The 18,413-nt window shown below is 38.0% G+C and overlaps 1 protein-coding gene across 3 annotated transcripts in view; it reads left to right on the top strand.

Annotated features, from left to right (window-relative positions):
- MGAT4A (alpha-1,3-mannosyl-glycoprotein 4-beta-N-acetylglucosaminyltransferase A) overlaps positions 1-18,413 on the top strand; it is a 72,390-nt gene that overhangs the window by 48,171 nt on the left and 5,806 nt on the right. For all 3 annotated transcript variants that reach the window (XM_066545222.1, XM_066545219.1, XM_066545220.1), the window contains exons 10-12: positions 6,643-6,773; positions 7,367-7,474; positions 7,874-8,067. In XM_066545222.1, the coding sequence (XP_066401319.1) occupies positions 6,643-6,773; positions 7,367-7,474; positions 7,874-8,067 (433 nt within the window). The remainder of the gene's footprint in view (positions 1-6,642; positions 6,774-7,366; positions 7,475-7,873; positions 8,068-18,413) is intronic.

Genomic DNA, 18,413 nt, shown 5'->3' with positions numbered 1-18,413 from the left:
GATGAAATAATTATGGAATTGGTTCTGTGGCCTTAGAGGTGGGAGAAATAGGAAATTATGCTGCCTAGCATGGAAAAATAAGAAGTTAAATAGTTTACTGACATCTTGCCCTAAATAAACTTCTCCTTACTTGGGGAACTCCTTGCAACATTCTGTTATGTGTTAGCAGAGACTGCTTGAATACAGCATTTGATAAGATTTTTTTTTCTACTGTTGAACAGTAAAGCAGTCACCCAGACTAAGCCCACAATTTGAGTTTAAGCTCCAGTCTAATTGCACTTTAAGTGTAAATTCTCTATGGAATTCCTGGGCTATAGAATTTACATCTATTCTACATTTGCCTGATTTAGTAGTAGAGTGTGCTCACTTACAAATTGCCATTCTGCAAGAATGACACACCAAATGTGCATAAAACCAAATGTGCATAAAACTTACACTTTATGATGTGTGCTGTCTACCCCATGCAGTTGTATTTCAGGTCACTTAACTTGCTTAGTATTTGTGTATTTCACCCCCCCCCTTTCTATTCTTTGTTGTAGAGAGCACAGTGTTCAAGCCTGGTGGGGTAGGTAGATAGTTCTTAATATTGAGACTTGGCTTAATCAAAAGCACAACTCGTTAAAAATATCTTGTTTTTCTACACTGTCTGTATACTACTGGGCAGTGTGGGCTCTGAAAGTAGCTGTAGTTAAATTTAGTTGTTAGCTCCTGCTGCTTGCATTCCTGTTCTTTGTTCCTTGTATCATATTTGTTTGCCTCTTTTTAACTACATGATATCAGTAGAATTTCAGATGTGTTTAGCTATGGTTACAGATCTTAACACTGCTTTTCTACCTAGAAGATTAAATTAGATTTTTTTTCTTCTTCCAATATAGCTACTTATTATGTTTTTAAGCTTTGAGAGGAAAATTAGTATTCATAGGAGCAACTGAAAATTTTGGCTCTGGTACACATTGGTGTGCTATAACCATATATTGCTTGGAAATTTTATGCAAGTAATGTAGATTTTTCTCATCTCTGCTGTCCCTTTATGGATCTTGATGCAGACTGATCCTGTGGCAATTTGGTAATGCAGCTATCTTCTTTGGGAAGAGCAACACTAGTTTGTAACTGGGGATCAGTTTTATGTGTAGATGTCCAAGAAATAATGTAGAGCACTGAATTCACAGAATCATAGAATGACCTGGTGTGGAAAGGACCTTGAAGTCATCCAGTTCCAACCCCCCTGCCAAGGGCAGGGACACCTGTCCCTAGTCCAAGTTGCTCAGAGCTCCATCCAGCCTGGCTTTGAACACTTCCAGGGGTGGATTATCCACAGCTTCTCTGGGCAACTGTTGTCTAGATGCTACTGATTTAGAAATAATCTCTCAAAAAGAGAGGTGTGGTTGATTCACTGTTATCTGTTGGAAACCTTGTTTAGCTTGCAAGATTGCGAGGTAAAAATGTGGGATTTTTTGTCATAGTGTATTTCTGAACTGAAAATCTAATTTATGCATGTGCTACACGAGGAAGTGGCAAATGTAGCTATTTAGGCTGACAGCAGGATTATAGAATTCTGTCACCTCTGCCACAGAACAGACGTTGCTTCCTTTGGTTTTTTTTAATCCTGAAAGCATAGTCTTAAGTGCTGTCAAGTATCTAATAAATAATGGGTGAGATGTATGCTGTTTCCTTGAGAAGCTCTGGGGAAGGAGATGTATCTTTTACTCTTCTGGATTCTTGTTTGCACTGTGAGACCTGTGACATAATGTAGGAAAGTCCTACTGGCTTTTTATGAGGAATAATGATTTGTCTTCCAACTGCCTGTGAGCTGAAGTGTTTTCCAGAGGAACTGCAATCCTTGCACTGTACCTATAATGCCAGCTGTCACAAACATTTCATGCAGTGGTCTGAAATGGCCTTTTGGTTGTCTTGTGCACTTCCTCTGAGTCTTATTGTGTCCTGATGTTTTAAGGCCTGTTGTTTTGATTATTTTAAGTTGTTCTGATTGCAGTTTGGCTCAAGCTGTGCACATAGTTGAAGTTTGGGAAAGAGTAGAGCAAGTCAAACATTTGAGCTTTAAATAACTTCAAAGAGATTCTGGTTTTAATGCCAGCAATTTGCATATCATTACCAGGGAAAGCATTGAAAACATCAGCTATGGCTAGAATATGTGCTTGCAGGTGTAAAATTATTGTTGGTGTAGATTCAATATTTGTGATGCTTATGTGGAAGAATTAAAATGATTTAGATATTGGCAGTTCAGAGAACTAGAAAACAAAGTGTTTTATTTTGTATGTGCCTTGTATTTGCCAGCAAAATACTGAGATAGCCAGAATAATTCACTAAGGATGGCCTTTAAAGGGACTGAAAAATGAATAGAAGTCTTGTCAGGACACAGTACATCAGAAAGTGTTCCACAGGTTTGGTTTTTTTTTTCAGTCCTGATTGTCATTTTTATCAATATAGATAAATAAATTGGACAAAGTCTACATTTTGTATCTCTAGGGTTTTATGGAGCAAACTTTTACCTTTGTCTCTTAGTTCTTTCAGATTTTGAAGTTTCTTCACAATGATAGGTTGCATGTGCCCAGAATCCAAAAGCTCTGAAGTTTTGTCAGCAGAGTGTCCTGGATTTATGACTGTTCCCATGTACTGTACCAAGTGCATTTACATGGTGCAGGATGAGCCATTGCTTCAGTTCTTTCTCAGAGTTTGTAGCTAGAGGCAGTCTGTGTTCACTGCAGTGTTTTGCTTAGGTATCTTTGGCTGGATGATTTCTGGCTGCATATTGGGGATGGCCAGTGAGCAATCCCTAGGCTGGATGTAGGTGGTGTCTCAGTGGTTCTGTGGCTCACAGCACTTTCCTCATGTGCTGCTGCATGGGAGCTGCAGGACAGAAGGACCTCAGCAAATGTTGCTGCTTGTTCTTGGGCTGTGGCTGTGCCCTAGGGAAGCCAGGCTGGCACTGCTGCTGCTCTTGGTTAGGAGAGACTAGGCAAGGGCTTGGTTGATTTGAATTCAGAGGGGCTGAGTGTTGGATCTGTGCAGTAGGAGTTATACCGGGCTGGTTTCCATTACAAGGACTAGGTGTGCCCAGTCAGGGATCCAGAGCTTTGAAGGCCTGTTTAACCAGAGACTTCACTGCAGAGCTCTGGTTTTGAGCTGCCGTAGGGAGACTGTTTTGATGGAAAAAAGGGGACATGGATCCATGGCAGAACTGCTGAGCAGGTGGTGTCCTGAGACAGAAATGACAGATAAGTGAGGTGATGTTATACAGAGGGATGAGGGGCTGGGACCAAGCTGTGTGTGGAAGGTGGTGACAGCATTTCAGACAGTGGTATGGGCATGTCTGTCCTTGGTTACTGAAGGAAGACAAGGGCTTGTCTTGGGATCAGGGTGTTTCCTGTTCATCTTTGCTCCAGTGTTCATTAGCAATTAACATGAGAAGACTTTGTGTTCACCATTGAACACTTCCATGGTGCTGTGAGTGTAAGGCAAAGAGGCTGCTTGGTCTAAAGTGCAGGTACAGCTGGCTCACCTCTCTTATTCTGACTAGCTGCAGTTGGATGTGTCAGAGTGGCTTGGTTGGTTGGTTTGGTTTTTTGTGGTTGGTTGGTTGGGTTTTGTTTGCTTGTTTGTTTTTCCCTGCTGTGCCCTGTGACATCACCATGACAATTAGATTACTCCCCAGTAATCTAATTCTGGGGTCTGGAGTGGTTGACTCATGGTGGACAGTAGAGTGCCAGCCTAGAGGAAACTGTCTCTGAGCCTAGACAAGTTTGCCATATGGAGGTAAATAATACATTGATATCCTGTTGCTATTTTATGTAAAATTAGGATAACTTAAATTAGGGATAAGAGTAAATTCCTACTCATATCTTCAGTCTTGTTCTCAATTTACTTAATTGTAGGATCCTGTACTGTCATGCCAAGTTCTCAGTGACATGGTCTGTGGGTGAGGACAAGACAGTCAGTAATCCTTATGTTCTTCAGAAGATGAGCTAGTCAAAGGAAAAAAATGTCAGTGTGATACTTCTGCTCTGTCCTTGGGTAGAAGAATAAAAGTATTCTAGAGCATCATGGCTGTGTACAGATCCTGGAAGAGGCATTGAGATTAGGGCAATATGTGGGGATATTTCTGTCTTCTGACTCTCATCATATTGTGCATCTCTCTGACAACACATGGAAAGGTGGACTTTGTATGGAAACAGATGTGTCTGACAGACTGCCTCAGCAGCTGTCACCTAGAAATGATGGTTTCAGTCCCATAAAAATCCCAGAAACATCTCAATAATTCCATTTATTAGCTGGTGTTTTATCAGGGCTTGCAATATTTTTCTCCTCTCTTGCCCTATGCCATTGGAAGCAGTAGGCAGAGATGAATCACCAGGAAAATTGGGATCTGTTTAGTTGGAAGTGTGACAAGCTGAAAGCTGTTATTCTGCATGACTATTTTACACAACATTTAACTAATCATATGATTGTTTCCTACCCATTTTTAAATATTTACTTCCACAAATAATGTTAAACAATGTACTAATAAAAATAATAACATCTTTTTGATGTCTTTTAAGAATAAAGCTTTGCAATTGTCCCTAGCTTAGTAAGTGTTGTCCCTTGTGTAGTGGAAGTTTCAAATTTTAGTTACAGAGTATTTTCATGTGGAGATACCTATTTGAGGACCTCATTACAGCAGCAACTTAGAAGTGATGACAATATTTTGCTTTGTAAAGGGCTGGGTGAAAAGTTTCTCTAAGGGACAACGTTGATATAGCAATGACAAATCAGTTAATGTTTTATCACATTTACTTTTCCACCCCAGTGTGTAAATTGTCTACTATAATGAGTATAGCATCATTCTAACAGGTGAAATAATTGCTACTTTAGTCAGATGTTTCTGCCATATTTGTTGTATGGCATGATGGTGTCGTCTAACTCAGACACCTCCAGACTGCTCTCAGAGTTTCCATTGAATATTCTTGCATTGGTTTTGTTCTGATCCAATTTTGCACAAGTCATAAAGAAAAGAGATTGCATCAGACCTGCTTTCTGAAAGGGGCAAGGCTCTTCCAGTGATCTCCTCTTAATGTCTACTCCAGCTGGTTTTCCTAAGAGTAGAGAAAATATTAGAAACTCTACCATTTATGGAACTTGTTATTTAGAAAGTCTATAGAGGCCTCTTCACAAGTGGAAAAAACCCTCAAAACATTTCCCATGCCTGAGTGCTGTGTGTCAGTGTGTTGTACAGGACTCTGAAATGTGGATAGACAGAAGATTTGCATTGGAAAAGAGCTTCTGCTGGACTCTGATCCATTGGTACACACATGTCCCAATAGCCCATCCCTGTTCAGTCCAGCACTGCCCACATCTCAGCAACATCTGCAGAACTGAATCCCTTCAGCAGATGTCTTCCTGAGAGATTCATGGTTACATGACATCTTTCTTCCTTGCCTTCTCTGTTGTAACCTAGCAAAGACTTCAGACTTCATCTGCAAACCTGGTGATGTTTTCTGAATCTTCCTTGAAATCTGGAGCTGCCTTGGGGATTTTAGCTGGCAAATGGTCATAGAATCATTTTTGTTGGAAAAGACCTCAAAGATCATTGAGACAAACCACTAACTCAGCACTGCCAAATCTACCACTAAACCATGTCTCCAAGTGCCACATCTATACATCTTCTAAATACCTCCAGGGATGGTGCCTTAAGCATTCCCCTCAGCAGCCCGTTCCAATGCTTCAGTGCACTCCCTGCAAGCACTTGTCCCTGCAAGCACAAGTCTGTCTTCAGCCTTGGACTGCCCCACTGCCAGTTGTGTTGCTCCTGTAGCAGTGTTTTCATGCAAGGCTCCTTTTTCAAGTGCTGCATTCAGATTGACACAGTAGCCCTGTGTATTGGCCACCTTTCTCTTCAGACACCTCTACTGCCAGAGGAATGTGTTCCACAGCCATGTAGGTGATTGCTCATATTGATATTAGATAGACTTTCTTCATCAACATAAGTTTCATTCTTTTGCAAAGGCCTCCTTTAAGCCTCACAGTCTGCAGGATTCCCAGGAATCCTTTTGCGCAATGCCACCCAGAAGTCCTGCTGATGGCCTGTGCACTGCAGAAAAAAACTCCAGTTACTGGGGGATGTCTCTTTTTGAGTTGCATTGTCTCTGGGTATGTTCTGGTAGCTTCCTTCTTTCCCTTTGATTTTCTGCCTGGGAGGTTGTGAAGTTAGTGGTAGGTGTTGCATCTCTGCTTTCTGTACCTGCAGAAGCTGAAACTGTGTGACTGGGCAGATAACACTTGCAATACTCCTCGTCTCAGGTGCTTGAACTTACACGTGACATGGGCAACAACAGATGCCAATCCATAACTCTTCTTTCTCTTAATTTTAAAAACTGACAATTTCTATTCTTTAGGAGACTTTTAGTGTATACATTGAATATACACTGAATATTTTGATAGAACCAAGATATATGACAAGTTATTGTTTGAATAGCTGTTTTATTTAGTTGAAAGGTATGGAACTTTGAATAACATTGAAATTTCAAGTTGTTCAGTGCTAATATTTCTTGTCTCAGCACAAATATTATATCTGCCATCTCATTTATTTCAAAGGAAATGTTATCTCTAATCTAAAGTAACTCCAGTTATTCTTAATGTCACCCACAGGTAAAATGTTCCAGTCTCCAGATATCACTCTTATTGTAGAGTTCATATTTATGTTTTATAAGGAGAAACCTATTGATTGGCTCCTGGACCATATCCTCTGGGTGAAAGTGTGTAACCCTGAGAAAGATGCTGTAAGTTTGTTTTTATTATAAAGCTTCTAAAATGCTCTTATGATGATGAACGAGTTAATTTTTGTGAGCTGAAAGGCAGCATATAGTGTACATTATGGTTACTGCATGCTCTGGAAGAGTCTTTCTTCCTGCCAAGATTTTTATCTCAAGAAGAACTTTAGAGGGAAGTTCTCAGGGGTATCATAGCTGTTATTGCTTCAGATTTTGGAGATGGGTGCAGTAGGATAAAAAGCAAAAGTCTAGTAAGAGTCTATGTGTAACAGACCTAAAATAAACTTATACGTGTAACCACTGGAGAAGCTCTGCAGGATGTCACTGCTTGGTTAGCAGTCTTGGAGAAAGTTACAAATGGGGAATGAACTTCATATTTTGGCCCTCCATTTCTCAAGAGACTCCCTTGCTGAATAAACAGGTTCTGTGCAAGGACCTTGAACAGTATTACATTTGCACAGCAATCTTGGTAGATTTCTGGAATGAAAACAAGAAAAACTGCTTAAATAGGCCTAGGTTCTTACCTTGTGTTGGTTTTTACTAATGTGTTGTTTTGTTTTTGTTTTTTATCCCACCCTTACCTTTTCCCCCCACCATTTCAGAAACATTGTGATCGACAGAAATCTAACCTACGGATACGCTTCAGGCCTTCTCTTTTCCAGCATGTTGGCCTCCACTCTTCTCTAGCAGGGAAGATCCAGAAACTCACAGTTAGTAGAAAACATTTCCCTTCCTTTACAGAGCAGGCTGATTAAATGAAAAAACATTGTGGAGAAAAAAAGCCTTTTCTGGTTGTCTTGTATTTTCAAGCATGATGTATATTGCTCTAGCTGGAATTAAATCTGTTACAGACTGGTTACTACTATGAAGTAGAAGTTCCAGTCCAGCTTATTTATGTGGATTTTTGCTTTGGGATATTTTTTCTATTTTTTTTTACTTTAATGCAATGTCCATATTACTGAGCAGTACAAGATCTGATGCACCCAAAATGAGTAATGCATTCATTTTCCATTTTATGCCAATGTTTGTTTTAAGTGTAACCACTTGGGAAAGGAACATAATAAACAAGGTTGTCTGACCAGCATGATGTTTGTCTGTCTTTCAATTAGGATAAAGACTTCCTGAAACCATTACTGCACAAAATCCACGTGAATCCGCCTGCAGAGGTTTCGACATCTTTAAAAGTCTACCAGGGGCACACGCTAGAAAAAACCTACGTAGGGGAAGATTTTTTCTGGGCTGTCACACCAGTTGCTGGAGATTATATACTCTTTAAATTTGACAAGCCAGTCAATGTAGAAAGGTTAGTGATTACTTGCTGCTGGTCTCATATATGAAGTTTCTTGTGCCAAGAATCCTTTAAAGTAGAATTTGAGGCTGTCATTGTAACCTAAAGTGAAATGGTTTAGGACATTTGGAGTTCAGCTGAAAGAGTGATCATTACTGTCTTCCCTCTAATTCTCTTACTATGATAAATCTTGTCTTGCTTTTAAATTTTCCTTTTCATTTAATCTAGAGCCTTTATGAAAAATGCAATGCAAAGCCAGTGCTTCTCTGATGCAGAGAATTTAAAAGAAGCCAATTTAGTCCTATTTGTAGTTGGTTAGTCTGTTTCTAATTACAGAGCAATTCTACGGCATGGTTGTGGTACAGTGTGTTTCGCCCTGTGGCCTTGGTTCCTTGAGAGCTTGAAACAACTCACTGTGCTAAGATTCCAGGTTGACCTGTTTAAAAAATATTAAAATGCAACAAAAAAGAAAGGGAAGTGTTTGCTTTTAGAATACAAATATCTGAGATTTGATGGGGTACTAAAGGTGACTTCTTTTCAATTACTGGTCGGATGAATTAAGGGTAATCTAGGGCAATTAGCACTGTAGAGATTAGTCATCCTTTCATTTTCTTGAGACTCATTTGCTGCTTTGCTGGCTACTGTCTCACCAACATAGTAATTCAAGATTTATAAAATACTTGGTTTATTTAATGTCCAGTTAACTATTGCTATGTTAGTGGATTCCTTTTCTCCTTACTTCACACACCTTATGTGGTTGGTTTTTTTTAGATCAATACCTATAGCCTGGTAGAACAAAGTTTCTTTGAATCAACTTCACTGAATGTTTTCCTTGTGAAGGAGACATTTTTGCTGTCCTGAACTGAATCCAATTAGTCAACTTGTGTACCTTGGTACATAATCAAAGGCTAAGTCTTCACCTTGGCTTAGCACAACACTGAAGATTTTTCCCTTGTGACTATGTAGTTCCCTTGTGACTATGTTGTTCCAAACTAGTCTGACCTGTGAAACTCAAGGTTGTTGTTTGAGATGTCAGATTACTGTCTCAGTTGATTGCTATGCTTTGAAAGACTCCCCTGGTTGCCTGTCCAAGGTGCATGTGTGGAGGAGCAAAATTGCCACACCTCCTTAGATTAAAGGCAAAACATTTTTTCTGTGCCAACAGTTGAAAAAATACATTTTTTAATACATGCTGCCTTAATGTTGAAGGGAGCTAGGGGAATGAGAAAATACTAATTATCTGTGTAAAAGGAGGGAAAATAATGGTCATTGTTGTGCCCTGGAAAATTGTAGCCAGGCCTAAGGTAGTTATGTCCACCTGCTCTATTAAAGAATAGTCTTAGCTGTAGAGGATTATATGTTTTGTTGTTTTGGGGGAAGAAGTGGGGTTTTTCAGGGTCTTGTTTTGTTTGGTTTGGGGTTTCTTTTGTTTGTTTTTTGGGTTTTATTGGGGTGGGATGGTGTTTTGAGAGTTTTTTGTTTGGTTTTCTTTGTTGTTGTTCTGGGGGGTTTTGTGGTTGTGTGTGTTTTTGTGGAGGTTTACTGGGTTGTAGGATTTGTTTGTTTGGGGATTTTTGTGTTGGTTTGGTTTGGGTTTTGTTTGGTTGAATGATTTGGGGGTTGTTGTTTTTGGTTTTTCCTTGTTTGTTTTGTCCTGTTATTTTTATTTATTGAAGAAATTCATTTTAGTTTTAGAAGAAAGGAAACATCTTGCATTCTGTTGCTTCCTCAAAGGAAGTTCACAATTTTGAATGATACTACCTATTCAGCTATCATTGTAAGCCATTTCAAAGTTTACTATAACTTTTAGCTTCTATTGCCACAGTGTCCTCAAAAATACAGTATTTTACCTTTCTGAACTCAGTGACTAGTTAGATTTACAGGTGTTATAATTTCAAATTACTGGGGACTTGTTTGTCTGTGTAACTTGAGCAGCAGCTGCAGAATTTTGCAAGTGCAGGCCTAGTAGAGCGGTGGAGTTTCCTGATATTTCAAGGATGCTTACTGAGGCAGTCAAAAATAAAACTGTGACTGGCAGATTGAAACACAGAAAAGGGAAAATGGACCAAACATTAGGAAGACTTACCTGGTGGGGAAGTGCATCTGATGGTGGGAATTAAGAGTAGAAAATACACTTTTGATCTTCTGTCTGTGAAAAGATGCAACAGGCTTTTTCTCTTTTCTTTTTCTCTTTTAAGTATTAGAAGAGCTCTATGAATTTAAAGGAAAATTTGTCTGCCAAGTCAGTTTGAGGTAACTGCTTAGTAACTGCCATAATAAATTTGTGATGAAGAAGTTTTTTAATGGAAATACTGACCACAGCTCAGACTGAATAAATAGCACATCTATTGCACTGTGACAGAGCACTGACTTGTTCCTGTAGTTTATTTTTCCACACCAAATGTTTTGCTGAACCGAATTTGAGTTTTCTGCAGTTCAGTAATTAGCTTTCATTAAGTCTTTAAATATTTAATTTTTGAGATCTGAGAATATTGTCAGGGATAACACTGTCAAGGATCTCTTAACTTAAAGTGAGAACTGAGCTCACTTCACTGAGCAGAAAGTAGCATTTGTTCCTATTTTATGCAAGACCTGGCTGGCAGATTCCTGCTGAATATTAAGCAGTCAAATAGATGGTGCTTGTTCTAAACCACACCTGGAGATCAGGGACATGTAAATGGAAACATTCTAATGCTTACTTTAGTGACAGCTCTTGTACTGAAGCTTTCTAGGTTCTTTCAAAGCAAAAGTTCTCCAGCCAAAACACCGAAGTTCCTTAATAGTAATCTAGGGTCTCATCCTTTGCAATAAGAAAATAGACATATTTCTTTCAGTAGAAAATCCTTGAGAAGGAAGGTAGATTGAAGGAGGTTCCTCTTAAAAAGAAATTGCATAACAGTGTTGAAGACATGTTTGGTTTTGGTTGCTTGCTTTTGTGTTGTTTAAATAAAGGGATGGACTGTTCTCTAAATGCTCAAAACAGCCTACATTGTAAAGATAAATAATATTGAATGTCTGTTCCCCCAGGTTTTTTGCATAATTATTGTAATCCACTTTGCTGTTTTTGCATGTACATTGCTGTTCCAAGCACAGATTTATTTATTAAATCTGACAATTATATTTAAGAGTTTCTTTATGAACCAGTCAAAACACATCTGAGGAAGACATTCCACTGCAGCACTTAGGTGATGCTGGTGTCCATCATCAACACAACCTTTTCTTTTTTGACTAAGTTTCAGAGTCCTCTCTATAGGTGTGATTGACACAAATCAGATGTTGTTTTCAAAGAACATATGCACTAATTACTTTGAGAAAACCCTTGAAAGTGCATAACTTATGGCTGTTCTGCAGTAGGAATTAAGAATGGATGTTTTTAGAAAGGGCCTCAGGTTTGCTTCAGTATAAATGCATTTTAAATGCTGACCTTTATTTTAAAAGAAAAAAGCTGCAGGAAAAGACAAGTTAGTATACATATATACATTTGCTTTATATTTTTAAAATATGACGCTCACATTTTAAAGGTTAAGAGGTTTCTTGTATGTAACTGCTTCACAGAATCATCAAGGTTAGAAGAGACCTTCAAGGTCATCTTAGTCCAACCATCAACCCAGCACCCCTATCCCTAAGTGCCACATACAGTTCCCTCTTGGAAACTTCTTGAGATGATGACTCCATCACCTCCCTGGACATTATTTCAATGCCTGACTGCTCTTTCAGTGCAGAAAATATTTCTAGTATCTAATCTGAACCTTCCCTGATGCACCTTAAGGCCATTTCCTCTTGTCCTTTCCTCTGAGACATGGTAGAAGAGACTGACCCCCACCTGGCTCCAGCCATAGGACTTGTGCTCCAGACACTTCTGCAGTACTGCTTCGTAGTGTTACTTAGAATATTTTCAAAAGGATTAGCTGGTTACTTTTTCTAGGGGAGGGGTAATGTGGTTTTGTTTGTAGTGTTGGGTTTTTTCCTTCCTTTTTCCCCCATCACTGCTTTGAACTCTATAGTTGCCCTGTAGCTGGTTGGCCTCTCCTTTTACCAAGTTACTGAGTAGTCATCCTCATTTGACACTGTCTATTAATAAAGTGACTATATGAGGTACAACTTGCTGACTTGCTGGGATTTCAGTTTTGAAGTGGAATCTTTATACCTTGACAAACCACCTTGTAGATTATATTTGACTCTGATATTGGCATTGACACTGGATGTGCAGTATTTGAGACTGTTCATCTCATTTTCTATATTCTGGGCACTGGGATCATAGGGAACACATGATATTAACCTCACCTTTTCCCTGGCATCTTCTCACAACACAGAATTAATAGGCAAGAAAATCTATATTTGACTATTTAAGCTAGAAAATCAATGTATTGAGTGTGAATAGTCTCTTGTTGGACTCCTGGTAACTAAAGTTATACATTATTTTGTCTGCTTTGAAATTATTATGACAGTGCTGAAAAATACCTACGTAAAAACTGGCAGACGTGTGTGTGATATTTTGTAAAGGAAAATAAAGGCAGCTTTTAAAACAAGTTCTCTAGCAGTGAAAAATAAAATGATTTTTTAAAGTACAAAAAAGTTACCAAGAAAGTATCATATCAGTCAGTTTTGTATGTATCCAAAATATAATAGATTATCCATTCTACAGGGATGCAAGTCCTCCTAGCAAGTGGCTAGAGAGGTACAAGAACAAATGCATTACTTCATAAAAAAACCTTCCTAACAGCTTTCCAAAACTGGAAATGGAACTTCCTCATAATTTACTTTTGCAGTACCAACCACTCAAAACCTAGAGACCTGCAAAATTGTTTTGGTTTTAGATGAGTACAGCAGTGACTTGCCTGATGTATAAGCTGTTCTTTGTTCATAATCACTGTTCAGTGTAGAACCTCCCCTTCAGCCCAATACATTAAACCTTTTATGGCCAGTTTTAGCTCAAGAACCATGTAAGTGCATAAACAGTGAGTGTATAATTTAGAAGTAATCTTTAATTTTGATTCCAAAGATGTATGCTATTAAAGTGCAACACCATTTTATGAAGCTTGTAATGGTCATGTCAGCTGATAGGAAATATTTGAAAATCTCTGTATTATTTTAAATGTTTTGGTGTTTGTCAGTACATTTCAGGTGGGATAATACTTTTAGTGTACATAAAAGAGAATTTGAGAACTTTGGTTTTTCTGTTTGCATAAGCTTCTGTACTAATGAGTAGAACATCCTCAAATGGATGCACTGACAGCAGGGATTTGGCAGGCAGGCTCCCAGGCACTGATGCTGTTTGCTCTGGGCATGGAATTCTGCCCATAACAATGAGGCCAGGACTTCATATGAAAAGGGGAAAAAAACCTCAAAGTATGGATCAGAGACAGAAGAGCTGCCTAAGCCAAGGACATGCTGCTTCTTCCTTAATGGTACTAATATCCAAGATTTGTGTACTTGGCAGTGTTCCTGGATTTATAGTTCTTAGTCAGAAATCTTGGAGGCTTACTGCTGTTGCCAAAATGTTAGATGTCTAATGCCACTTGAGATACTCTAAAATACTTCACGTGATTTCCAGGAGGACTGGAGTCTCTGAGATGTCATAATTGCATCTTTCCAGCCTTTGATGAGGTCACATACCCAAGTGCAATCTCAAATGGTGGCAAATGCTTGTGTATAGGAAAACTGAAGGGAGTTATCTGTGCTTCCCCAGCCAAGCTGGAGGGGTAAAAATGTTTATGTGCATACACCCACATACACACACACATACTAAACTCAAAACCCCAACAAAGCCTTTCTACATCTCACTGGATTAAAAATTCAGCAGAAATAACCTTGTAAAAGAACAATCAATCACCCCCAGCAAAAAATGCAAACAAAAAAAACCCTATCCAAAAAATAGAAAAAACCCCTAACAACTTCCAAAATGAAAAATTTAAGAATAATTTAATGCCAGATATTTTTATTACAGTTGATGTGAGCCCACTCCAGAGAGACAGTGCAGCCTTAGAAAGTGTCACAGTCTTGTCTGGGAAACAGTAGAAGAGTAGACCAGAGAATGAGATTTTCTTACACAGCTAAATACCTTCTACTGCACAAGTGAAGAGGGTTAGGAAATGGTACAGATTTCATTGATTCAGATTGAGTTTTGAAGTGGTGTGAGAGAATTAATTTCTTAGGCATGTGATGGATAAAACAGACTCAGACCACTCCCCAGAATCCTTCCATCACCTCTTCAGTCAAGCTGCTTTGTGGTCCATTGCCAAACATGAGAAAGTTCAGCCCTTTTGGTGTACTGGGTCAATACTTCTGTGAAAATGGGGAATTCAACCCTTGCAGCTCTCAACCATGCAGCCCAATTTATATAAAGACACTTAGATGGGCTCATTTTGTCAGAGGAAGTGGAAATCTTACCAGGCATTTTGCACAGAAGGTAATAGGGTTGGAGTATTTTCTGTTTTGTGTTGTTTGGGGAGGCCAGGACATTCCTTCTTTGTTTGTTTGTGGGGAGTTTTTTCCAAATTTGGAATTATAACAAAAATGTATATATATATATATATATATAAATATATAAAAGCTTCCACTACATTGCTTACCTATTGTGAGTAATTTGGAGATGCATATATATAGACTGGAGGAACTGCACTTTTTTTTGGAAGTATAAGCAATTTTTTTCAAATGACTTAGTAAGAGGCATGAAGAATAGGAGAATAAATTGAGCTTGAGAGAAGGAAAAAAAATGATTCATCTTCTGTTTGTGTTTTGCATGAGGAAATAGTGCATGGTTAATACTGGTTTCCATTGACAGTAGAATAACACTTCCTAATTAGGATTCTGAGAAAGTGACACAAAGGAGGTAGATTAGTTTTCTTTTACCACATTTGCATCCAGTGATCAAAAATGCTGGGTAGAATTGGTGAATAATGACTCTTGCAGTGGATGATGGCATCTGTAGAAAGCCAAAAAATTGCTGACTGAATATTGCTTTTACAGAAATTCATGTTGTGCAGAATTAAAAACTCTAAGGCTGCATGTTGCTATGGTTAATTCCTTCAAACATGGAAGGAAACATTTCCTCTCTGCCTTCTTACCTATTTTCCTTTTCTGAAAATGTGATATAAAATACATCAGATTGCTAAAAAGAAACAGGGAGGATATGTGAAGGAAAGGATTTGATTCCTGATGTTTATAGAGCACAAAGGCCCGCATTCTTATATTCTTAGAATCAGGCTTAGTATCAGGTCAAATAACTTCTTCTTTCCTTCAAAACAAAGCCCAGATATATTGACAGTGTATGTGAATTGTGCTGTTTAAAGTATTTTTCTACACTGTTTCCTTTTATAAAACTGCCATAATTTACTAATAAAATTGTTGTGTATTCAGTTCTATTTTAATTAGAACATGTAATTAGAACACTTTCTATAGATGAAAAAATAATGGGCACTTTATTTAAATAAAATACAGAACATTTTTTAACACCTAAAAGAAATCAAATTGGGTAATAGAATAATAGTTTTTTGGGCATAAATATGCTTGGATGTGAGAGAAAGAAGAGATCTCTTTATAAGCAAGATAGGGGGTGGGTAGTGGTGTTTGGGCTTTATTTGAAAGCACAGGTGATGAAAAAATTTAGCTATTAAAAGAATATTGAGATCAGCAGTTCAGATTAGTAATATTGATTAATCCATTTTATGGGGGATGTTACAAAAGGTGAGAATCTTTCAGAACCCCACTATTGGAGGGGTTCTGAACCTGAGTGTGGGCTGGTAAAGTACGCTAAATAGTTAACTGCATTGGCAGACTAATGGTATCTTTTGTCAGTGTACAAATGATAATCACACTTCTACCTTCCCCTCCCTTTGTGTGTTAGGGTGTGTATGAATATTTGTTTCAGCTTATTGGGGGGGGGTTCCCCTCTATTTGGCTTGATTTTAGATGTGTGTCTAGATCCATGGCAACAACTCAAGCCCTCAAACCAGGTAAATACTGAAGTCATTGAGTCTGAAAACAGAAGTTTTTCTTTGCAGCTTTGACTTTGCTCCATTTAGTTTGGTGATCGGTGTTGTTTTTCTGTTTGTGTTTGTTCTTTAAACCTTCAGTGCTCTTGAAATTCTGTGTATTTTTTAATGCTACAGGAAATATTAATACTTAGCCTTCTCTTATTCTCCTACCACATTGAGGTCATGAGCAGAATGTATGTAAGTGAGTTCATAGATTTAATTATTTCTGGTAGAGAGGAGGTTTTTCTCTGTGTTTGAATATCTAGAGTAGCTGGTTATTATCTTTGACCTGTGACTCTTTAAAAAGACACTGCCAGCAGAAAAGATTCTATTAGATTCAGATACATTAGTATTATACTTAGCAATTGTAAGTTAGAGTTACTTTTCTCTGATGACTTTGATCAAAAATGTTCAATTGTGTTCATGTTTGTATTTTGTAATTAAGAAAGTAGTGAAGTAATATTCCATAAGGCAGTAGTAGGGTTTGTTTTTTTTAACTTTAGGTGAATTTGTGTTTGGTTGTTTGGTTGGGATTACTGTGTTTACAGATCCATTGCTTTCAGAATTTTTATTTGAAGGAATGCTTCACAAGGTGTTAGGTTTAAGCAGCAGGTAGACAAGGAAATCTTAGTGATTCTACCCTAAGAAAAATGTTAAGTAATTAGGGGAAAAAAGCACATGTTTTTACTGTTTACATGGCCTGTCATGTATAAATCCCAGGACAGGTGTCAAAATAATTAAGCAATTGAAAGCAAAGCTATTCCCAGGTTCTTCACTATCTGTATTGAGAAATACCTATCATAGTCTGAGAACCATAGAGTCATAGAATCATTTAGGTTGGAAAAGACATTTAAGGTCATTCAGTCCAGTTATAAGCCAGTGTTTCTCTTGAAAGAAAAAAGGATTGGGCCAGACATCTTACTACTGGTGTAGGAATTAAATAAAAAGAAACAACCTTGTAATCCTCTGGGTATCAGCTGGATTACTCTACATTAGTGATTTAATGAGGACCCTATATGTCCTGCAAACATCTCTGTGGTTTTAGGAAATATCAGATGAATAAATTAGTTCATTAGTTAGGAGACATAAGAGTCTTCTCTCCACCTGGGAGGGAGAATAGCTAGCATAACAGCAATTAACAACCTTTGTAAAAAAGGTCTTGGAGAGTAAAGAGTGCAAACCCAAAAGGTTTGGGGAGGAAAAGATAGGTTACTTAAAAGCCATTTGAAGGGTTTTTGAAAGGGAGGTTTAACTGACCTTTATTTTGAAATTAGTTTTACTCTCTCAACCCATTTCCAAAGAATCTCCATTGGGAACTCTACCATGTCAGAAAAGCAAGTTTTACAAAAGAATAGCTAATGACACTTATTTTAGGAACTGTAGAACATCTGTTTGTTCATCAATTAAATTTTCTTTCAAATAAAATTTTATAATTGGTAAATTTTAGTTCTAAACAAAATATTATAGATATGGATTAACTGTGTATGTGTATTTAGGCTTCTGTTTTCAATCTGTGTAACTTCTAATGTCTAAGTAGGTGTTTTCTGTCAAGTGTTGAAGCAAGGCTCAGATATAAAAATATCCCTTCCTTTCTAAACATAATTTAAAATGTGACATGAGCATGTGTTACATTTGTGTGTGCATATGGATTAACAGATAGTTATAGAAAATATACTGAAATAGCAGGTTTGATTACATGGAAATCAGGTTTGATTAATTACTGCTGTAAATTGTTCTGGCTCTGTGCCAGGAGTGCATTGCTCTAATGGAGTGACAACTGCTGAGGAGGGGAAGCTGCAGCTCAGTCTCAAAGCTGATGGCACAGTAGGAGAAATGGTTGGCTGTGGCTGTGTGCTTGCAGGGTTGTTTGTAAAAACAAGCAAACAAACCCAAATAAATAAATGACAACCCCTCACAAACAAACAAAACCTTCACTGCTATTGCTTCCCCCAAAAAAACCATCCAAACCTCTGAAGCCAATCACTGTTCATTGAGAGCACAGTGATCCCAGATCACAGGGAGTTTCTTTGGGGATTTTTAGGTGTGTCCTCTCAGAACTAAGTGCTAAGGAAAAGCAGCATGTCTGTGGTTTGGGTGGAGCCTTTGATGGCAATACCTTAGACAGCAAGTTCCATTTTAAATTAAGTCTCCTCTCAATTTTCAGTGTTTTCAAGTGAAAACATGGCCAGTACTGCTCAGGATATCTCACTGACTAAGGAATGACTAGCTAGATCTATTAGGTCAAAAGACAGCAGAATGTACTTTTGGTTTTCAGGTCAGCTTTCCAGAGAGTTTTGTTTTGCTTTTATTGAGATGTCCAATGAAGGCATCTTCCTAGAAAATAATTACTGTTACTTGTTGGGTTTTTTGGATGTAATTAATGTC

Source organism: Molothrus aeneus, chromosome 2, assembly GCF_037042795.1.
Source record: "Molothrus aeneus isolate 106 chromosome 2, BPBGC_Maene_1.0, whole genome shotgun sequence".
Taxonomy (NCBI): Eukaryota; Metazoa; Chordata; class Aves; order Passeriformes; family Icteridae; genus Molothrus; species Molothrus aeneus.
Note: the sequence above shows the minus strand (reverse complement) of the source record. Positions and strands in the feature narration are given on the sequence as shown.